Source organism: Brachionichthys hirsutus, chromosome 9, assembly GCF_040956055.1.
Source record: "Brachionichthys hirsutus isolate HB-005 chromosome 9, CSIRO-AGI_Bhir_v1, whole genome shotgun sequence".
In the NCBI taxonomy this organism is placed as follows: Eukaryota; Metazoa; Chordata; class Actinopteri; order Lophiiformes; family Brachionichthyidae; genus Brachionichthys; species Brachionichthys hirsutus.
In genome coordinates this window covers 2760151-2784333 of record NC_090905.1, presented here as the reverse complement: position 1 = coordinate 2784333, position 24183 = coordinate 2760151, and the positions used below count along the sequence as shown (strand labels likewise).

At 46.4% G+C, this 24183-nt stretch overlaps 1 protein-coding gene across 1 annotated transcript in view; it reads right to left on the bottom strand.

Moving 5' to 3' along the window:
• The window catches only part of ror1 (receptor tyrosine kinase-like orphan receptor 1), a 76686-nt gene that overhangs the window by 16174 nt on the left and 36329 nt on the right, over window positions 1–24183 (bottom strand). The window contains exons 2-4 of the mRNA XM_068743404.1: window positions 7185–7247; window positions 2875–3165; window positions 2653–2686 (exon numbers count right to left, since the gene is read on the bottom strand). Of these exons, the coding sequence (XP_068599505.1) occupies window positions 2653–2686; window positions 2875–3165; window positions 7185–7247 (388 nt within the window). The remainder of the gene's footprint in view (window positions 1–2652; window positions 2687–2874; window positions 3166–7184; window positions 7248–24183) is intronic.

Below are 24183 nucleotides of genomic sequence, written 5' to 3'. Positions count from 1 at the left end.
AAAAAGAAGGAAAGAAAGCAGCTATTTTTGTAATTTCTCCTTCTTTTTTTGCCAGTGCCGGGAGAAAAAGTGGTGGGGAAAGTTTTGAGAACTTTAAACAGCCTTGACATCCAGGATGTAGTGGTATTAATCTTTTCAAACAGGCAGAAAACCCCTCCATTATAAACACAGACAGCGACTCTGAGATCAGCTGCCGTGTTGCATGAAGTCTGTTTATCCCTGCTGTCAGCTTCAAAAAGGAAAATTTAAATAGAAAGGTACTGCATCATTGCTTGCGTCTCTTTTTCTTTGCCTGCTTGCGTTACATTTAGCGCTGAGATAGCAACGCTGGCGTTCATTTGGCGCCGCCTATCATTCAATGCTCACTCGGCGCCACCAACTCCAATCTGCTAAATGCTCAACTGTGTCCACCAGATGGTTGCTAACGGACGCTGCCATTCGCTTCATGTGAGGGTATCCGGCGCTCCGAGTGTGGACAGAGAGGAGCTATTAGAGCCGCCGCCTGCATAATCACACCTTCACATCTGACATTGCAGATCCCGAGGAATCAAAGGACAACATGCAGCCCCCCCCCCCCCCCCGTGTTAATGGTACCATCCTCCCCCTACTCGGACACTGTTTTTCTTTCACTCCCATCAGTCTTCCGTCGCTCTCTTTTCCTGCAAAAAGTAGTGTAGAGGAAGAGAGTTGGGGGTCTAACTTTGGCAGGCAAAACTCTTCTTTGGCTCTATAAAAACAGAGTGGATGGAAGGGCATGGGGGGGGGCATGGAGCGAGTAGCACTGTGATAAACAGTGGCAAACGGATGAAGCCAGGATGTCTGAGCCGTAGATGTTCCGAGTCCTGGTCAGACTGGATATAAAGGAATAGCTATGCTGCTCCTGCTTTAGCGCTGAGAATGTAATAATACTCCCTTATCCTTTCACATCACTGTGAGACACTGTTCTTTTAAAATAACCCCCCCCCCCCCCCCCCCCCCCAATTTTTTATTTTTTGGGGGAGGGGGCATTTTAACTCTTTATTGGATCACACCCAAGATTGATGGTAGGATTTGAAGAGAAATGTCCAACTAAGGCTCCCAGACTCACGCGAAACAAGGATAGCATCGTTGGGTGGGAGGGCGGACAGTGGTGGGGCTTCTCGCCCTCGAGGTGCTGCTAGATGGATTTACCGTCGAGCTTCAGGCTACCCTTTTCCACCGTCTGCAGGTTTTATCCTTTTTATTCCGAGGTATCCCAGAGGAACACAGTCATTCACTCCAGATTTTTCCTGGAATGTTTTTGCTTTAAAAAGCCAGAATCCTGACCTTTGGATTTTGCACAAAATCGTGGAACAATAAATAAAGACATGGCCAAGCAACTTGCATATTAAGTTATTAAAGCCTCCATCTAATCAAGACATGGAGGCAAATTGCCGCTGTTATTTTATTTCTAAGGTGTAACTTAGGACACTTAAAAACTTGAAATAAGCTCATGAAAACGTTTGACTTGAGCCGATGCTCGCCTTCGTGACAAAGTTGAGAACCGTCGTATTAAAGAAAAAGTCTTGAATTAAGCCAAACTGAAAAACACTGGCTTGGAAAGGAATGATGGGAAACCTAAAGATGTCGGCGCTTAAGGAAAAGGTCGTGCGTCAATCTTTTCTTCCCTCCTCCTTCCTGCTCTTCTCCCTGAAAGCGAGTCATTTGAGTCACGCCTGAAACCGCCGTCCTGTCAGGTTTTAGTTTGCATGCGGCTACTCATGCAAACGACCCAACTATGAGGGCACACACACACACACACAGACACACACACACCACAAACTGTGTGCTGAGCATAGATGGGATGGAAATCAGAGCACAGGCCGATGCAAAGAAAACGCTGAGGACCTGCGTTCAAGTTCCACGGGGTGGGTGGTCAGAAATTTCCCCTCAAATTTGTTCGTAATACTAGAGGCTAAGAAAGCGGAAGTCACTCTGCACTCTCTGACGCGCTTTACTTAATACAACGATCACGGGACGCAGAAAAAAAAACATGCAAATAAACATTTGAATGAAACCGACAGGCGGTGGATCAGACGTCTCCCCAGCAGGTTTTGACACGTGAACAGCTGCGGTCTGAGGTAAGTGGTTGCACGTCATTTGAAGTCATCATTAGTTGACCCCGTCTTCTTGACGGCCTGCCAACCTTCTTTGCAGCTATTAAGCCGTGGCACTAATGATGAGCAGCAGTGACGAGCGGCTCGCCGCCGCCGCAGCCCCGCCGCTGTCAAAGGAAGGCCCTGTCCATTCAAATGAAGCCCGCAATGACCGTAATGTGCATTAACATCGCTCGCTACTCCTCAGTTGAGTGCAACGCTTTTCCTTCGCGAGTTGGCAAGGGGGGTGGGACGGGGGGGGGGGGGGGGGGGGGGCAGGCGATTTGAACTCGCATAATTTAAAATGTAATAGTGTCTGGTGTGTTCAGGCTTAGATGCTTGGTTTCAGCGAGATGAGCAATTCCTCATTTTCCAGCAGACGGTCTGCAGGCACATCGCCTAATGCTCTTTAATCTATTTAGTCAACTGCAGTTTTCAAGCGACACCATTCCTGACTGGTGCCACGTGTTGTATGCCGGGAAGCAACGATGCACACTGACAGAGGGGGGAAAAAATGCATGGAGGAAAAGCGACTTACGTTGGCCTTCCTGGCAGAGGTGTAGGGAGTGGATCTGGAAAAGAAGACAAGGGGATTTTCTTTACAACAGGATAGACAATATTACTCCCAGACTTTCTCTCCACTCTCCACAAACTGCTCGCTATAGGCAAAAAACCAACTTGAAGTGAGTGCTGCTAAAAGGAACCAGAGCGGGACATCTTTAGTTGGGTGCATGCCACCATCACCGCCGACGCGCCTTACCGAATTTGACGAACAGCACGCCAGTTGTGGACACGGTGCCCTGGGAGTTGGTAGCCACGCACTGGAAGTAGCCGGTGTCCGTGGTGTCCAGGTTGCGGATGCGGAGGCGCGAGCCGTAAGGCGTCGATCGGTACGAGATCCTTCGCGGCTCCTGCACCACCGGCGCGTCGTTCTTCAGCCAGCGTACGGTGGGCGTCGGGTCGCCGGACACGCGACAGAACAGCTCAGCTGTGTGGCCCAGAGAGGTGGTGATGTTGTTCATAGGGGCTTCGAGATGGATGAAGGGGGAATCTGGACGAGACAGAGGCATGTGGAGATTTAAAAAAATAAATAAAAAAGGAGAAAGTCCATATTAAGAAAGGAAGACATGAAACGTCCGGTTTCAGGTTATTTAGAGACAAAAAGACAAAAGGAGAGGGGAAAATGTTGGATTACGCAAAGCCAAGAAACAAGACATAAATCAAGCAACACTTACTGAACTACATCTCAGCCAGATAAATAAAAACAATATGCCGACGACTAAAAAATAGTCGGAAAGCAACATTTTTTATCACCGTTTTCCACAGCTTTTGTTTGAGCTTATGGGGCAACATCACCTGCGATCTGACTCAGGCTTTAAAGCCGAAAAGACAGCAGGCTGAAGGCGCGAGCCCGATCCCTCGTCATTACACCGATTATTTCAGGAGTTGGGAAAGACAAAGATACATTTTCTTTGCATGAACCACGTTTTCCTTCAGGTGGTCAGAAAAAAAACTATCTGAAGGGCCACCTAAGAGTTTAATGTGCAGGAAAAACATCGGTGTTAATGTCAAGGAAAACCTCTGGAAACTTTCCTCAACCCCAAAAACCCATCTTAGGTATGCAGAAATGCTCCTGGTTGCAGAAACCGCCCAAAACAAACAAAGGAGGAAAAACATGTACGGGGGAATCACAAATACCAGACGGACAAGCTTCAATTTGTCTGAACAGAGGTCTCGGAGTAAAAACACAGAAACGCATTATATATGCAAGGACACCGGCGCATTAAAATCTTGAACAGAGCTGGAAAATCCATTTGTCAGGGCATCTATGCATGAGACAACATAACTGCAAGTTAAAATACATAGATTTGTGATGTGGGAGCGGATTTATGTCACATGACCTTCCAGGGAAGATTGTAGCTGCCAGGTCATGCTTTCCTCACCAGGACGCTTTCTGAAACGGCTCTCCCTCTCCTGACATGTGTGTTCATAAAGAACGCAGCACACTTACATGATAATGTTATAGAAGAAAATACCCGAGTCAGCAGGAAAAACATGCCTCTGCAAGACAGTTCATTAGGTGATTAAATAATCTTTTCTTTCCATCTACCATGGAGAACATTTACCGAGCAGGGCTTTAACAAGCCTTGAAAATGGGTTACCAAGTCCAATCTGGTAATAGAATGCAATTTACGTCGCTGACGAGTTTGAGTGTGTCAGAGACTAAATAATGAAAATAGAGAGCAGCAGCTTCAGCAGCTCATTTATTACCCGAGATTCTTTTCAGAACTTGTTTACTCAGCCATTTGCTTTGTGTTTTGCTTTAGTTTTCTACTTAAAAGTGTTGCGCCTGATTGGATTACCGTCTCTGATCACTTTAAATGTCGCGAGACAAGACATTTTTGTCTGTTAACTTTTTGCTGGATCACATATTTAGTAGACGGTCTTGGGACATCTTTTGTGTCCTGTTCCTCTCCTCTATGAACAATACCGGTGACAAATAAGGTTCCGCCTCCAGGAAGGAAGAATCCTCCAGTAAAAGCAGACTTGGCAGTCAGGTGATGAGCACCTGCTGTCCAGATGTAAGCTCGAGTGTCGGACAAGCTCCGAAAACACTCCCCTTAGTCACGTGTCATCACCTCCACGCAAAATAAAGCACCACGCTAAATATGCAATGTTGAAGCCAAAACAGAGAATAGATCAGAATGGAGGTGTCACGAGGGACCCACTGGGAATCTATCCAAACACTTCCATGAGCGGCGAGAACTGGATCCGGCTCACGCGATGAGGAAACACGTCACCACCTCGACGCGTCTGCTAATTCTGACCGTGTTATCGAAACACAGAATGTACTTTATGTATAAAATGAGAATCAACTCTCTTTTAAAAAGATGTGTGTGCAAGTAGGTCAACATCTCACGAGCCGAATTGATGCGAGGGGGGGGCTTTAGTCTTTGACCAAATAAAGGAGGGGTAGGAGAAACAGATGATGAGGTGAAGAAGAGAGAAAGAAGAGAAGTATGTCCTGCCAAATGTCTGTAACAAAGCCACTCTCTATGTTATTGTCTTGTGGCGAGTGTTGCGGTGTTTTGCAGCAGGGGGGGGGCTGTGAAACTCAAACCATTGCTGCGGACTGTCCCTTTAATGTGGCGGTCGTAGTCTAAACGGTGCCCTGTCATCAGCCTGAATTGTCCCGCAGTGGTTTTGCACAATCAAACACACACATATGCACACACACACACACAAACTACGCATGTTCCAAACTAGACGGGTTACACTATACCTTTCCACTTCCTGAGCAACACCGTGTGGGAATACAAGTGTGAAAGCTGTGCTGGTCAGAATGCTCTTAGCAAGGCCTCGGATGCAGAAACCCGAGCAGCTACGCAGCTAACCAAACACACCGAGGAAGCGGGACCGCAGCACTGCCAGCTGAGGCTGAAGGTACATTTCATTAAAGCTTGGTCGCGGGGAAACTGGGAGAAGAAAGGAACTAAGGGAAGTGAAATGAATCAAAAACAACTAAAGAAAAGAGAGGAGGACGCCTCAGGGAGGCCGGGCTCAGTAAACTATCATCGCCCCTAATTTCAGCCCAATAATGGGTTTTTTTTTCAGCAGGATAACTTCCTGCTACTGATGCATGCTGATAGAGCCACGCTACCTGAATGCTGTCTGCTTGGGCAATCAAAACCAGTCCCTGCCTGCAGACAAAACAAGTGGTGCAATCACCATCAATGCATCAGATAAGGAACAGATGTTAGGCACGGGGCGGCGCTCAAAACGACACACGGATCCATTTCTCGGCCACGTTGGGGCGCGCACATCTTGAAAGTTGATCATATTCCACGTCACCGTGGGAAGAACACGACTTTCTGAACAGCGAGAGTCGACCAAACTGTTCCACGGCACCCAGAGACAACCGTCTTCCTTCTTGTGTGCGCTGAACGTGATGCGTTTTTGTGGGACAGATGTTGTGGGATACTCGGCTTTGCTACGAGATGAGTTAAACAAGCCAGACGAAAATGGGAGAGTGAAAAGATCAGGTTGAATTAAGGAGCCATCTTCCACATCAGCAGGTCAGGTCTGCAACGGCAGGGGAAACTAAGGAGAGGGGTCGAGATTTGACTGATAACTTGGAACAACAGTGTCATGATAACATCCAGAAAACTTTATGAATCCGGTTCAATTGTTGCTTCCTGTCAGCAGCAGGACGGCAGTTTTAAATTCCTCCTCCGGCGTGATCTGCTGATCTAAACCGGAGCGGCTCCTGGAGACTTGACCATCCTGACCACAAATGTTTGTTTTTTTAAATAACCGAGCAAGAATTCTTTCTGAGAAAGGAACAGAAGGACAAAGCGAGCAGCCTTTCGGGTGTCGTCGTCCCCTTATGGGGCCGAACGATGTTGGAAAAAAAACCTCACAAACTGTGAAGGACCTGCAGCGGATTCAAGAGCCAGAGAAACCGATTGGTTGTCCGGACCCTTGGTTGAAATCAAACCTTTCTTTCCAAGAGATACGCTACAAATCAAAACATAACTAGGGATTGGATACGAGATGATTTCACCGCCACAGAATAAAGTCACTTTCTACCTACAGTCAAAAAGCAAAAGCGCACACCTCGGATGAAACATCTGCCCGACGATCTGCTGCTGCAGCACATCTGCAAACAACTCTTGATTTCTATTTACCTCATCAAACTGTGTACTTCCCCTATACGTCCCAAATGGGATGGAGATAGCTGGCAGGGTTTGAAACAAGCTGAAAGCTTGTTGAAGAAAGATGAAATCATCGGGTCAGCATAGAGGTCGGAGCAGGAGATCCGCCAACAAATAGAGAGAGGAAGGCATAGGAGACGTAGCCACAGCATTTTGAAGCGCCACTGAAGAAAATAAAAGTAGGTCAATGGAAAATGAGGAAATGTGTAATTCATTCCATCAATTATCCTTTATAGAAATGATACTGCGACAACGTGTGCCGTCTGGTTGTCTGAAGGTGAAGGCTCGCTGACGCGGCTTGTTGAAGATGTCCTGAAAGTCTGCTTTTCATGTGTGTTTATGTGTGTGCGTTTACCATCGCTAGAGCCGTTCCATGCAGTGGCAGCTAGCACACTGGGGTCTCGGGGAAGCTCAGACCCTGCAAACAGAGGAAATGGGGAAGACTATTAGCATGCAGGAATTAGCATTGGGATTGGGATATAATAAGATTGAGTGGGAAAGAGGACTTGTCTTGAAAATAGACTCCATCGGTTTAAATGTGACAAAATATCGAAGTACTTGACAAGAACTCTACTGGCTTTCTGATCATCAAGCCGGTTTCCGTGTTCGACTTGCATTTACATGTGAAACTTAAACAGTTTTCTACCTTGAATGCAAAAATATAGATGAAAACAGTCTGAATTTGCTTGTGCAGATCAAAGGCTTTATTGAATGACAGGGAGCCGAACAGCGAGCCGTGCGGACCTCGTTCTGCATTATTACTAGCTGATGACAGAAGCCCTCTGCTTCTCATTACAGGGGAGAGGAGACAGAAAAATGGGCTTCAGTGTTCAGGTGAATCCTATAACCTAGCAAACCTAGCCCACTTTATCAGCAATATAAATATATATTACCATTTAAAAATCTATTATTCATCCGTATAAGAATAGGCAATGTCACACACTGCATGCGTGGCGTGCAGTGCTACAGTCTAGAAGAGAGAGGAGAGAACGTCTGCAGCCAAACGGGGCCAGGCGCCCGGCCGAGGGTCATGTTAATTGGGTGATAATGTGTTGTTTCACACACGCTGTGTCAGGATGGTAACAACTATGTGGCTGTGCTTGTGAAATAAAGCTGTTAATGAGCAGAGCTTTGGGCCCTTGCACCTGCTAGCGACGGGTCTAGAGGCTCGGCGAAAGGATCCCAACAGCCGGCTGGCAGCTTTATGAGCTGCGCCGAAGACCGCTACAGATCCGTAGACGGGCCGGTGTTGTTTTCTGAGAACTGAAATGCATTCATCCGGTACTTTCATGTGACTGAGTTGTGCTATGTTGGGTTGTTCCTGAAGGCTCCCAGCATGACAGTGTATGAGAGAGAGGTTTGGCCCCCAAGGTGAGACTAAATCCCCTCCATGTTCCGGGTGGATGGGCTTAAAGAAACACGGCGCTCTGTGGTTTACAAAGGACAGAGGAGAGGGGACGTCGCAGCTCACCAGCTTCACTAACAGAAAGCCGGCCAAGTGCAACCAGGTGAGAGTTCAATAGACGGGCTGCACATGGGAATAGGAGGACAGGAGGAGGAGGGGAGGGGGGAAAGGTGCACAATGAGGGTAATATGGGTTCAGCATAGCTGCAAGAAACACTTTTTATTCGAGTTTTAGCCCAGCCCACCCTAAGAAAACGAGATATTCAGAGTTTATTTTGTTAAATATGATGCATATTGAGCAGCTGCTGATCCTAAAGTAGGAGAACAGTTTAGAGGAGAAGAAGAATATGTTCTGTCAGATCTTGCTGTAATAATCCCTCAGCAGTCAATAGTTTCCACATGTCCTCTTCTAACCACGACCACAGCCATACCCAAACAGTTCCAAGAGTCTCAACTTGACCGAAACTTAAAATACAGAGGTGGCAGATCAGAAAATTGCCACATGAATTGTTTTTGTAAGAGTAATCTGGGCTGTTTATAATGACGAACCATTGACTTTGACTGCAGGGTATGAGCATTTTTTTGGAGAACGGGTGAGAAGGCACTCCCTCCATTTGGAAGGAAAAGACAATTTTGTAACACTTAAAATGCAAAATACCCAAATTGTGACATGAATCATTCAGATTGACTTTGGAACGTTCTGCAGATAGACCCATGCACGCATTTCAAGCTACTCATTCTTCCGATACATTCCTATGTCTCACCATTTTCCAGAGAAATTGGCTTCATACCGTCTCTTCAACCAGCTAATCTTTCATTTATCATTTATAGATCATTTTTCACTCCTTTCCTTTTTAGCTAACCACAACTTGGCTCAGAAGCATCGATGGAATCTCAGCCGACTGGCTTCTTATTAAAATGATAACCTTGGCCGCCCAAACCCCAACTTTACAGTAATTTCCATTAAAGTACTTTCAATCACATCCAACAGAAAGTGGACCACATATTTCTGGGAGCATGTCAGCAGTGACGCCTTCAGATATTTGGTATGAGACCAAACATCCATCCAAAAGTATCACCCTTTCCTCTGAACTGCAAAATGCATTATTATTGTAAAGGTTTAGGAAGGTCATTATTGTTGTTGTTGTTTTTAACTTGCAGAGCTCTGAGAATCATCATGGCAGGATATGAGAAGCGTCAAGGCCTGGGATGGGGGGGGGGGGGTGATGGGTAAAAGAAGGGTGATGGATAAAGTGAGAGAGACTGTCGGATAGTAAGGACAGAAATGATCAATTTGAGCGGATATGCTTTGCACATAATATGCTGTTTGTCTGGGTGGGTGGGTATGGGGGGGGGGGTTCTGCATTTGAAACCAGGCGGGTTGGTGCGGTGAGTAAAACTGATGTATGAGCTGTCCCACTCTGTTATTAGGTCCTTTCCCAAGGTCCTCTTCCTTCCCCATTAGCGGGAAATCTGCCCTAATTCTAGGGTTATCTGGAAGCAAAACCGCCGACTTCACAATAAAGCAATGTCATATTCCTGCCTTAAAGAGGTGATGGAGAGATTTGCATGGATGTGAATGGAACGGCGATTTCTCTTTGGATCTCTTTCCATCCAGCAACCTCTTCTCCTGTTGTGTCTTTATTTTTTATTCTTCTCTCTGCAAAGTATTTGTCTTACATACCAATCTGCAGCGTTACAGACGAAGATAAGGTGAAAAAAGCAGCTAATGGCAGAGGGTGGCACCATATGGGAGGGGGGGGGGGCTCAAGGTACCTTCATGACTTATTAGTGCAATTAGGCTTACAGTTGGAAAGCAAGCAGGAAGTTGCAGTCTTGGCAAACAGACAGGGGATTTCAAGAAAATAAAGATTTTCCATGCCAAGTTTGAAATAAAAAAAAAAAGGCGGCGGGAAGATAGTTGAAGATGAATGGAGGGAAGGAGGCTTCTGAGGGGAGGACTATGTGAGGGCTTTTAAGAAATGGGCCATCCCACCAGGCGGGGAGCCGGTTTGTGTTGCAATGGTCACACATGAACATCAGAGAGAGAAGGAAATAAGTCGTAGCCAATCAGAACCGAGCCTTCACTCACAGTGCGGCATAAATATCTTGTAAACACAGACAGAACCTGCAACTCTGTGTATGTGTGTGTGTGCTCTCTCAACTGGTGCATGAAGGGGAATAAAAGCAAGCCCAGTTCACATATTCACCTGAGGACATTATGGACCAAAGAACAAACACTCACTCTCACACACACACACACACACAAGTGGGGAGGCCATTTCATTCGACTTCTACTGCACGTTTTGAGAAGCCAGACTGTGTTGAAATTACAGATTGGCTTGACCGCAAACTCTCGATACATGTCGGAGGAAGTTTTGGGCTCTGGCTCAAACGCGGCTAAAGTACCTGCATTTTTGTTTTTTTATACTCCGAAACAAGATGGCGACGACTCCGTACGCGCTGACGCTGCAGAACTTTTATTCTGAATTTAAACAGACTCACTTGAAATGGATTTACACTCTGCATTCTGATTTGAATACGCAGCTGTAAATCCATCACACATTAAAGTCTGACCCCGCAACCGCTTCGGAGGTTTGAACACGGAGCGGAGCTGCTCGCCGGAAACCCGAGTCGGCCAAGAATAAGCTCGAAGCTGACACAGACCAACGGCTGCTCTAAACGGCAGCGTGTCAACTTTGCCGAAGACCATGTCAGTGTCAGGCTTGCACTGACAAACCGCCACGAGCCGCCGTTCATCGCTTCGCAGCCGAGTGCCGGCGAGGAGGTTAAGAAAGAGGCCGAATCCTGACAACTCCCGGAGACGCCGGTCGGCAGCGGACTCAAAATGTGATCTTCCATTAGGGAATTCATTTGGCTTTTCTTGTTGTAGTTCGCTCCACCTCTGCTCCATGTAACCACCATCCATCAAATGGAGGGGGGGGGGGGGGGGTACTGAAACTGTAGTAGCATTTCTCCCTCGTCCTCCCTAATAGTATAAACACCGGACACTGACCATATATTGACAGCCGCACTGCGAGGACGGCTGAGACACAACTTATCGTCATTTCTTTACTTTCCATCAACTCTCAGCAGAATTCTGGCACAAGAAAACAACTGGAGTCGCGTTTTCATGTCGACATTTGATACGGCATCAGTTTTCTACTTTCACGCGGAGCGCACGCATCTAACCGGTCAGATCCACCCACACATTTGTTTCCATGGGCAAATTAAAGTTTCACGTCCAGCAAACGACTTGCATGTCTTTAAAATATGTGCGGAAACCCGAGTAGCAAGGAGATCCACGCAAACACACATCATGTAAACCTGACACAGATGCTGCAGGGACAGGATGTCTGTGCAGCGAAGGCCGTTTCACTAATCTGCATTACAAGAGAGGGTGTATGTGGCTATGAATTTTCATGATGCTAACTTTGCACGCCCCACCCATCTCATGGAAACACAACTGATGTTTAAGGCCTGGTTAGCCCGTTTCGGGTGAGGCTCCCCTTGGCTCCGATTACCAACGGTGTAAGCAGACGATTGAGGAATGTGCGCAGGCATGTTACCACCTACTGCGGCGCGCATCTCTTTTCACCTGACAGCTCCAGCACAAGTGTGTGCGTGAAAATCCGATCGCTTCCCAGCCGATCGACTGAGCCCATGCAGTCCTGTGGAGAGTCATCGCTCCTGCATGTCTGCGTGACGCATCGATGCAGAGGACGCGCCACGCAGGCGCATTCTGCAGAACAAGCTGTAATGTATTTGACACACAAGCATCGCATTTACTGGCACAAACGTGCTGCACGTAGATGCCATGTCCGTGTCGAGTCATTTTTCAGGTGCGGAGAGCAAGATGTGAAATTTCTACCTAAAAGTTGTAAGTGACTTTCCTGCAAAATCGTGCATCATGTGTGCTCGTAGTGTGAATGAGACATACAACTTGTTGAATGCACGCCTGCGCTTGTGTGTTGGCGTGAGCTCAGGTGCAGCCGAGGACTCGCACGCGCTCCATAAGCTCACCGCCGGCATTCCAAGATTCCTCAAGGATGACAAATTCAAAAAGAAGAGCCCCCCCCCCAGCCAGGGGAATCTGGGAATGGCAGGATACATCTGCTGGTTTCCAAACGCTGCTCCGTTTTGGACATCATGAGACTAGTTGGGTGCCATGCCAAAAACCGTCTGCTGGCATTTCCTCGCTCACCCGGTTGAATTCTCACATCATCTGCAGGTTGTACATAACGAAGGAAAGGGCATCTCAAGTCAACGGGAGTATGTAGCCCGGACGCTGTTGATGAAGCCCAGAGCACAGCCGTGTGAAGGTTCGGATATTTCATCTTTATTTGAAATGACATCAGATGGTGTTGACATTAGCATTATTAGCCAGAATGCTGCCGGTCTGTCTTCCATCACGCCAACAGTTAGGGTTGGGAAATTAAAACACAAAAGTCATTGGGCATATTTCTTTGGAGCTCCAAATAAATTAAGGTGTGTATCATTAATCATAAAAATAATTTTTAGTGTTTTTAGGCTATGTAGATGTTTTCTGCCAGGAACTCAGTTTTGTGGTTCGTGCTTTTTCACGTTACGGCCTCTATTGAGCTGATTGGCCGCTGATTTCTGTCAGGATTCTGGGAAGTTGGGTGTGACATTTGGTCAGCTCAGTGCGATTGTCAGGATAGACTCGACCATGCACAAAAAAATCTGACTCCAGGCCAGAGAGAAAGTCAGACTTGGGAAAACGGAAGAAGTTGAAACGGACGCAAAAACACAGAACAAGCAGAGAAGGAGTTATACTAAGACAGAGAGATGAAAGCGAAAGCGAAACACCATGTGTGTAAAAAATAAAAAAATGCTTCCAGTAAAAACGTCCCGAGTTTTTCTTATTCTTCCTTGTCAACCACACCAACGCTCGACGGGAACCTCTCCTCATCCCAGGTTAGGAAAATAAGCACCAGCATTCCTCCAGCTGTGAGGAGGAAAATGGTGGCATGGAAGAGATGAGTAGAAAGGATGGGAGCGATGAGTAGCGGGAAGGAGGAGCCGAAGGAGGCTGAAACCAGAATATAACAGCAGTGCACATTTATCCTTGGTGATACTTCAATTTCAACGGATTCTTTTAACAGGAAGGTTTGATTTAAATTCTGTCTGTTCTAGTGAAATTAAATGTCTGCCTTTACAAGTGAGCAACTACGTGGCCCAACACACTAACGCTCTGATTCCCAGTTCCCCTTAAACCCATTGGTAATGTCAGAAAGAGGGAGGATAAAACATAAATAACAGAAAGACAATAAGGAAATAAACAAACAAAAAGAAAGAGACATAGTAGAAATAATCTTGTTTGTGGAAATAAAAAAAAAATTGTCTCCAAGGACAATTTAGCATGCTGATAATCAAAGATTCATGAGGCCTCACAGACGCTTCAAAACAGATAACCATGATCTCACTGTATTTGATGGATTAATGGGTTAAAACGACGGTGAAATCAATTGAATCCAGGTGATTGATGGGATTTTATGTGGAAACTTTGCGCTGCTGCTATCCTTGGCCAGACCTCCCTTATAAAAGATATTTGATCTCAATGGGACATACCTGGTTAAACAAAGGCTGAATGAAAGAGAAAGCTATTACATGTTATTATTATCTGCCCCCCCCCCCCCCCCCCCCCAAGTCATCATTGTGGACCGAAGTTGGAAAGCATTGAAGAAACAGAGGGGGTTGGAATTACAGGAGGATGTAGAACGTCTGGATTTTGTTTAAGGTGGGCAAAATACATAAAAGGAGGATGAACGCGATGTCGGCCGTGAGCAGAAACCACCGTCTCACCTCACCTCCCGTAAACCCCCGGCCCCTCAACCAGACCTTCATAGCTGATCCACCTCCACCTCAGATGATGGAAAGGAGGACAGGCAGATGAGACATGCTAAATGAGGAAGACAGTAACAAAGGCCCGTCTTGTATTACCTCATTCCCTTTTAAGAATTTCCAAGGTTGTACAGATGAAATCTGGAGGATCCCACATCCTGCTGTGCAGCTCCATATCATCTGACTCTTATCTGATGGCTGCAGCACACCTGGTTTGGCTTGTCCTTTTTACAGGCATGGAAACCTCGAGGTTTTGTGTTCCTTATTTCTATTTAATAAATTACAAGCGTGCAATGCGAACGGCGCGTGTCAGACAGCTTAATGGCATGAAAGATTTTAGGGGGTGCCTGCTTATTTATTTACTTTCAGATATTTATTGATTACTTATCGTCATCAGAGATCGGCAGACTGATTTTATAATCCAGCGTGTTTTCCTGCTGGTCATGGTGAATGATCATGACTAAAAAGATTACTGGCGTTACCGACATGTGGCCACGTCTATGCCATACGTGTGCATGTGTGTGTGTGAGAGAGAGAGAGTCATGCAAGCGCATTGTCTCTACGTGTCAGAATTGGCAGCAGGTTAGCGTACTCTGGCCTTGATTAGGCGACTCATTCCAGTCCACCGGAGTGGAGCAGTGAATTACACTCGGCGGTGTAATTGGGGACACATGCAGCCTTCAAACCCTCCTCCCTCAAGGCCTCCCTCCATCTTTAGGTCAAAGCAGTACTGAGATCAAATGCACTCCTCGGCGGAGCATTCCTTCATAAAACAACAAGCAGACAGCGCAGAAGGGGGAAGAGAGGCGAGGAGTGAGAAAAGGGAGAACCAGGGAGAATCAGATGTGATGGGGTAAGACAGGCAGAGGGAAGAAAAGAAGAGGACACGGGTGGAGACAGTGGGAGCATGTGGAAGACGTTTGCAGTCCATCGTTAGGGTCCAGATGTTATCGCATGGGTCCGAGCATCTTATCAAGTTACACGATCATCCGTCCTTTTTCTTTTTGCCTCGTCAGATTTTTTTTCTCTTCTGCAAAAGAGCAGCCAAACTCATGCACAGTTTTTTGCTTTATTACCTTTGCAAGAGCCGCCTTTTATGTGCAACCAGCAAACGCTGTGGCAGAATCGCTCCTCTGCAGACATTACGCAGCTTCATGAGGCCTTCTCACGGCAATGAAGCTACAACGGGCTGAAGCCCGCGTCACGCCAACATAAGCAATCCTCCCTCCTGCTCAAACGGCCAGACACAAGCCACCGGTTGAGGAACGGGAAGCCGGGACACTAAAAGTCCACTCGTTTGACGTCTTCAGTGACAAATGTGGATGGAGGAACAGTTCGGATCAAAGAGTCTGCCTCCTCCTTGAGAAAGCTAAGCCATTCGCCCTGAGCGTAGGCCGAAGATGAGGGAATAAACCCGGCCCCATCCAAGCCTTTGATGCTACAGTTAAGAGTGTAATGCCGCACACGGCCCGGCAACGTCAAAATGATTTCACAGATTTCATTGCCTTTTTTTTTTATATGAAAGGCATAAAACTGACGCCTACGTTGGAGGAAAGGGGATAAAATTAATCCTGGGGTTGGATATGAGGCCGATGGATTGACTGCAAGACGCAAAGATGCAAAAATAGACACATGGAAAGAGGAACTAATCTGAACTAATGACGCAGAGATTTCCTACCAGCCCTCCCGTGTGTGTGTGTGTGTGTGTGTGTGTGTACGAACGCTGCCTGCTAGTCAAGAGTGTGTATTGCATAGCTGCAGGCTGCAGACACTGGAGTGTGTCAAACTCTACATCTGGTGGATGGACTTTCTGTCTGCCTAATATTACACAGCATGGAGCCTTTGAACTGAGCCGTCACTGCTGACGATCGCCAGACTCCCTCCACACAGGGTCATTACCTGCTTTTAAAAAAGGAGATGGGTGCCGCTCTTCCTCTCTAAGTGTTTCTGGGCTGTAAAGAGGCAGCGCTGCGTGTTCGTTCTCCTTTAGTGCGCGGAAATGTGAAAGCAAGGCGGGCAGAGAGGGAAGAAACGGTTTTAAGAAACGGTAGCTTGGCTTCAAACTGCACTTTGGTGAACAAGACAGTGGAGGTGTTGGGTTGAGAACCAACGACCTGTAACACGGGTCTACGGGCTTCGACTACAATCGCGGCATCGCGCCGCAAACACCTGCAGACCAGCTGCACCGTCCTGCCATTCCTTAATGTAGACCTGTCATCACTTTGTATGGAATGGCCTTGATATATTGATGAAGTGCCTCGAGACATTCTTGATACACACAAGGCCTTCGCGAGCCTTTGACGAGGGAAAGCTAAATGCGGCATTTCGGTGCGTTTCTCTGGTTGCCGATGTGATGAATAATACAAAGACGTCGCGCTGCTCTGGACGTTTCTGCCTCGAGTCAGTTCAGCTTTTTTCAGCAATTACCGGTAGGCCTGTTATAAATTTAAGACCCACGAGGTATGATTTCAGAGAACTGCCTTTGGTATAGAAAGATAATTTGAGAGGGTGGATTTATTCCTTCTAAAACACAGTTAGAGCAGATTAAAAAAAAAAAAAGATTTTAAAGTATGCTTCCCTTGGAGCAACCAGTGGCTAAATGTGGTTCCATAATGTGGCCGTTCATATCTATGGCGTGAGATCTCCCTCTCGATCATCACGCATTGTAGCACACAAAGTAATGGTCCGCGGGCTGAGGGAGGACCATATAGGCTCAACAAATAAAATGCCTCGTTAGTTTTTCCTGTAATCCTGCCGACAGGCAAATTAACTAGACCAAGAACATATTCAAAATGGCAGAGAGAATTACAGATTAATTATAACATCTATGTTATACAGTTGAATGAATACTCCCCGGAACCGGCTCTAGAAGCGGCCGAGACGACGTCTTCTCCCTTGCCTGCCGCCTGGAATGCGTTACAGCAGACCTCAAAGCAGAAACCTGCAGCCGGGAAACCGATTTGGGCTGCTGGTCGGTTCTTTAACCGTAGAGCCCCCCCCCCCCCACACACAACCTGAAGCTCGCCAACTTCCCAAGTCAGGCATCAGGAAGGCGTCGCAACTTTTGCATTTTTTGCAGAAAGTCTTCAAATCACTCCTCGGAGATCAGTTTGGCCCTAGTAGGGGCAGTTGTCCTGGTCAACAGAGCCCCTAGGCATGCAAAAAAAAACACTGTTTATGCGTGCGTGTGTCTGTAATGCCCACATTGCACGTTTACGTTTAGCTGGAAAGACGATGTGAACTAGCAGGCGAAAGGCAAACCATTTAAATCCGGCAGCCGAGCAGACGGTGTTGCATCATAAATAAATCAAAGATAGATCAGCACGAAGCATATAATCTGTTTTAAGATATTTAAAGTAGGTGCGACTCGATCTGACATTAACCATTGACAGTTGACGCCCATTCAGTCAAGACGAGACACGAGTGCAGAAATTGAGCGCCAGGATTAACTCATTCAGCAGCAGCAGCAACGCAACCCGGTTAAATTAAAGCTCGACTGCAGCTTCTACATACAGCACACAAAAAAAGATTTTATTTCAGCAGTACGGTGGAATCATCCGTCAACACAGACACAAATATTTCAGCCTTCCAACAATTCGGTGCACGGATAGACGCGTCTGCTTTTTCTCTTTGCACGCTTAAAGCTTGATATTGGACCAAGCTCAAAATCAAATAAGCAGCTAACAAGATCTTAAGCTCATTTGCAAATGTGGCAAAATCACATTGCCTTTTCATCGCATAGCTAAACACAATTAAAATGAAATCGAATCCGTTTTTTTTTTTTTGGTCAGATTTTTGCAGACAAATTCTCAGACTGCTATTCATAACACTCAGAGTGCCATGCGAATTGATGTGATTGTTTTTCTTTGTGCGTTTTTGCAGAAACTACGCAACCAGATCGGAGAAAGCACATATTGTAATGAAATGCCTGTGAAACAATAAAAATGCAGACACGCACACACACGCAAGAGAGTCTTTATTTGTCAGCTTGCACAGCGATTGCCCTCGTGCATGCAGCGCGGTCAGCCCTCTGATTTAGATCACCCACAGCCACAGCGTTTCCCTGCTCTCAAAACGCCTTATTGCTCCTCCTCTGTTTGACTGGAGCGTGATTTGAGCTCAGGCCCTTTTTACACTCTTTCATGACTCTCCAGTCAACACAGGCTTGCCAGAGACACTCTGGAATCCACACTTGACTTGCTTTGATTGTTTTGGGGAGAACTCTCTATCCTGGCTGGCGTCCACCTCTCGGTGCGACATGGCTCGTGTCTGGGAGGCGGGACAAGCCGTCCTCGTGGTGGTCGACTTCGAGGTGTGCCCGTTTTTTGCCTGATGAGAACCTGCTCAGATTTTTGTGATGTTTGTATTTAAACTAAATTGAAGGGTTTCATGCCCCTCTAAAGGTTATACACTTCATAACCACTGGGCCTAATCGAATAAAAGACTGCTTGTTTTCAATGCCAGACATTCATGGTCTCCAGAGGGTACATCATGCTGACTTTAGCAGTCCCTTGACTCTTCTTCTAGCGCCAGCAGCAGGTTGGTTGTTTCACTTATCCTGAAGGGTATAAAATGTTGATTCAGAGGCGATGCATTCTCTGTGGCGACTGCCTCCTATTTTCTCCAGCTCCAACAAGAGATTCAAATTTGAGGTTTTGATTTGATCCATCCAAGTTCTCGTTGCATTAATACTGAGCAGTTTGACGAAAAGCATTCAACTCATCTTCCTTTACTCCTGGGTTAAGATAAGGCTTTTACAACAGGCTTGGAGCCCTCTGCCTTGACTTAGAATCCACTATTTTTCAAGGCCACTGCAAGGACACGCCATGACATATCAAGACCCTCTGTGTTCTGGTTTTGCTTCCAGCGCAGATGACAAAACAGCAGGAATAACAGTTGCCCCATGACGGAACAATAGCAGCGACTGTACCGTTTGGGATTGCCTGATCTTTCATTAGAGCCAGAGTGACAGTGAAGCAAGACAGCTGGGCAGAGAGGAGAAAATTAACAGTCAATCACGCTATGAAAAGACCTTTGTACGCGACTGTGGAGGAGAGGCAGGAGAGACGAGAATGAGGGATTCGATAAAAGTAAAAAACTGGAGGCAAGTAAGACAAAGAAAGAGGCGTGACAGCAGAACGGCTCCTCCGAATCTGACGGACCCGGCAAACTGGAAGCTTCGAGGCAGCCAACCCGCTGCCTAGAAAACAAAGCATGTGTTTTGTTTCGGCCGTGTCATTTAATTGCTTGCACATGAGGGCAGAAACAACAAAGTTGAAGCTGTGGAAACTAAAAGAACGAAGGGAAGCACGGGGATGTGGAGCGAGGCCACTCCGGGCCAACGTCTTTGATGCCCTCTGTGCGTTTGAAGATGTCCGACGGTCGGAGAGGATGGAGAATGCGCAGCTGCACGGCGACGCGACGAAAAGGACCAATAAGAAAAGGAATGTGTAGAGAGAAAATCGTAAAGATGGTAAAGTCCCACGGGACAGTGGGTCGTCTTTATTCACGAATCCATCTGTGATCTCTGCGCTCTTGGATCATAAAGTTTTTAAGACACTGTCACTGGTGAGATCATGACCTTGACCCCGAAGCGTCACAAGCCCAGTCCCACAATAACTCACTTCATTGTTAAAAAAGAAAAGAAAAAGAGGCCTCCTGCACCTCCGTGTAACCCCAGCCCTCGTTCTCCTGCCTATTAAACCTCCTAAGAAGCCCTTTCCAGCAGTTGGACACAGCAGAGCAGGGATCCAGCTCTCTTCCCTCTTTTCCTTCTCGACATAACGACTCCTGCTTCATGTTCTTGTTGGCTTTCCTCTCCTCGATCCGAAAGGACACCACGAGGGAAAATAAGAATAACAAACCAGGAAGACTGTCACGCTTATCATCAGGTCCATTTTTCCTTCTTCAAGTTTGTGTCATCGCGTATTTAAACTACGATTATCCTGGAGCGATTGCGGGCTGTTGCTTTTCACGGTGCTTTAAGACCTCTCTACATCTTAAACTCTGGGATTCCATAGGCAAGTTTCCACTTTTATTTTTAGATGTGTTCATTCATCGTGGTGAAAGACCCGCAGAGTCAATCCTGCATGCCCCCCCCCCCCCCCCCCAAACCTCAAACCCAAGGGGGACTGGGCCTTTTCTGTTTCACCCTTTGGTTGCAGAACGATCCTCCAGAGAAGATCAGGAAAGCTGACGTCATCTTTTAAGTCTTAAATTTTCACCATTTTCAACTGGATTTCTATTGATTTGATCAGTTTATTTAGTTTTACCGTTTGAATACTTTCATTTTATTACCCTAATGTGGACAAAAGGTGGTAAAAGTATTGCACATGCACTGTAAGCTTCTAAAAGAAAGGAACGGGTGAGAAATCGTCTACTGGAAAATGAGGCTGATACACAGCAGCAACTGGGAAAAATAACAAAACACGGCGGTTGCAACGAATCAGGATTTCCTCCAACAGCTTTCATATTTTTATATCGTCTCTACACTTCCTTCCCCCTCAGTAATCCACTTTCTTTGTTGTTATTCTTTCACTATATTGGACAATTCACTCCACATTTCAGCAAATCATCACCTTCCTTGAAATTACACAGAAGTAAAACACATTTTTCACGGTAGTCCAACATAAAGACAGGAGTCACTGCGCCGGATTCCGGGGAATGCAAAAGACTTACCACAACAGCTGAGGCTCAAGAACGAATATAATCTTCTCAGAAGCGTAAAATTCTCAAGCATTCAGCCCAAGCTTTCCACTGCGCACACACACACACACACACACATTATTAGATTTTATGAACATCGATGTCGATCAGTGCTGCCAAATCCAACTCTCTTGTTCTTCTTGGCTGTGCAGAGTGACGTGAATCCGGCCATCTCATAAGACAATCCTCCAGTGATTCCATTGATGCTTATAGCTTTCATTTTTATTTAAAAAAATTAATGTGCATGCCGAGAGCCGAAGATATTCGTAGAAAATAGAATTCTGCACAATTTTTGGCTTAAAGCGATTTACTTCCGTCCAGAGAACGCTAAATGAAAGCGACTGAAAACCCAAGTATACAATTCATCAGCAGATAAAGAGTAAAATACATTTTGACACATCACAAGACTGTCATTACATCATTTTGCAAGCACTTCTGATTGGATGGAATGACACATCAAAGACTTTCGTAATCAATCATGCAATAAAATCTTGCATCGCCCAATAAATGATTTTGATGAAAGACTGAGCGGGTTTTACGTCTCTTCTTGGTCGAATTGTTCCTAAGCCTGTGATTGCTCTCATCTTCGGTCCCGAATGATGGGAAACTCCCTTCTCTTGCAACGTTAGCCAACTCCAAACAGCCATCCAGAAGCCACACTAGGAAAGTGACCGAGGCTTTGATCAGCAGCCACAACACCAACCACTGCTGCAGATATTCATTTGGTGTCCTCGACTGCAAACCCTTATTGTTCCTATTACAGTGACCACCATTGTTCCATAAACTGCTGAAGCCAAACGCTCCAATCAGGAGGACACTGGCTTATTTGCTGCACAACAGAAGCATTGATCAAGAAGGACCGAAAGCAAAACAACGATGACGGAATTAGCTCAATCTGCTCATCCTGCACAAGGTTGCTTTTGTAGATACCCTGTGGTGCAAGGAGGGGTGTGTAGTTGGTTTTAACCTCATTACGAATCCTTCACTCTGCACCTTCATATAAGCCGTTCTGAGACGAGTTAAGAACGAGGAAGCCCTGCAAGACAAAAAAAAGAGCCCAGGACTTCTGGGAAAACACCCGGACAGCATTTAAATAATAGTGTGCTGGCTCCTCCTGTATGTACAGTATGAAAACACAATGATGGTGCTGCTGTAATCGACACCCGATCGTTAACCTGCCTGTAAGTCTTCATGCCGTAACAGTAGAAGACCTGCTCCGTTTAAAAGCGAAGCCCCAGTTTCATTATTTATGTATCTTTGTCACTGCCAGATGTTACGGGGTCCTAAAAATTGCTTGGGTTTCCTATATGCTGTTGGGTAATATGGATTTGTGGTGGCCAAACACATGCAGTTAGGCTATTAAAATACTCTAAACACCCGAGCCTGGGCCTGTGCAGCATATTGTGGGGCTGTTAATGTCGCTCCAAGGACCTTTCTATCCTTTTGCCCCCCCCCATTGATGACGCCCTGGGTATTTGCTCGCTCTCTTATTTGTATGCTTTGTTTTATCTGATGGCTACAGTGTATTCATTGCTATATGCATAAAACCCCTGAAGCCCCTCCAGGTTTGGTAACATCGGAACCTTTTGGTTTTCCTCGCGCAGAGGGATGTGACGGCCGCGTCCAACGAGGACAGTCCCGCTTCTCACCATGGCGTAATAAAGAAAGTCCTCTTAAACTTTTACAGGCTGACAACTGCCTGACTTCCACTAGCAGCCTAAACAGGAACAGGCTGCTGTAATTTCTACCAAACACAGCGACATAACAGTTTCCCACCATAACTTAAGCAGCCGTTTAGGACCAAATTGAATCTTAATAGCACGGAGAGCAGCAGAGCATGCCAACTGCTGCACAGTGCATTAGAGACGGGCGCAAGTGCTGCGCTCAGGGAAAAAAAAACGGATGTCGCTTTGGCAGAAAGCACCCAAAAATAACTTTTATAAAAATGGAGATGAAGGGTAAAAAAAAAAAAAAACTTGAAGTTCCAAACGCTGACTCATCCATTATTATATTTTGCAATGGTAAAAGCATTAGCAAACAGGATTGCGTCATATATTATATTCCGTAATGAGCATGAAAATCCATTAAATCTCCTTGCTAGTTTACTTAACTGTAACCGCGGTGACGACGTCTGCTCATCCATCAGTTGTTCTGTGGCTTTAAGTAGATTTCAGTGACAAATGTTATTTTAATCATGCTTTATTAATTGCGCTGCACCGACTGGAGCAACGCATCACACACATTTACTCGGACGCCGCCTCAGCTCCAGTCTCTCTTTCCACTTGAGCCCCTGCTGACTGGATCCAGTGATTGAAATGTTGCTTGGGAAGGAGCCGCTATAAAAAGCAGAGGCGCACTCGCCGGGTCTGAGCAGCTCTTGGAAAAGAACTTTGTTTCCCGTCTGATGGATTTGGCATTGCGCTCCATCCGTCTGCTCAGACGCAGCCTGGCGAATCCTGGGCAGCGAGGAGCCAGATCCGATTGCAGGGTTTATGCATGTTACTAACACTGTCATTATCCCCGGAGGCCTTCAGAAAATGCCCCGGCCTGGAATAACGGCAAACAATAAGCAGGAATAACTGAGAACCGCCGGCCATCCCTAAGGTGATTTATGAATGGTGGCTGACAGTCTGTGCCATCTGAGGGCGACTGTGCATCCATCTTCATGACGGTAGTTACCCGGCTGATCAGCGCAGTGGTAATCGAGGTCTTTCTCTATCTGGGGGGTAAAATCAACGTTTGAGGAGCTCTTTGATGGGAGCTTTTCGTGCTTGACAAAAGGTCCAGTTAAACTCCAAGTTGCACGCTGCAAAGTGAATCATCAGAGTTCAATGGCCTGTTGAAAGCGGGATCACAGAATGAAGCGGTTTCTGGAGCGGAGAGACGAGTGGAACACCGATGGAGGAGGCGGGGAGGAAAAGAAAGAAAAGGGATAGAACATATAAAAGATTGCTTGTGGAAAGCAAAGTCGGACAGAAGGGAAGGACACAAAGACCCGAGAGATGGAAACGGAAAAGAACGCTCGTAAAACCAGCAGACATCTCGAACTTTCACGGCCACGGTGACTTTTACAAGCTGGAAAGCGGATGAGTAAACGGGCCGGACCGAGGCCTCGGGCGCCCACATCACACTGCAGCATGTGACAGGGCGTGATGTCATCACCGGTAGGGCAGGCCCGTTCCTGCGCAGAAAGGTTCCAGAAGCAACACTGCAGGCCTGATGTCGAGTCTTTGTGTGCCAACGAGGTAAAGGAAATGAGAGCGAGGATGAAAGAGAGGTATTTGCAAATGGCTGTGTGCAGTTGTTGTTTTTCTAAGAAATAAAAATAAATTAAGGCCTGGCACTAAGAAACGTGCGTTTGTCTGCCGTGCTGCGGCGGC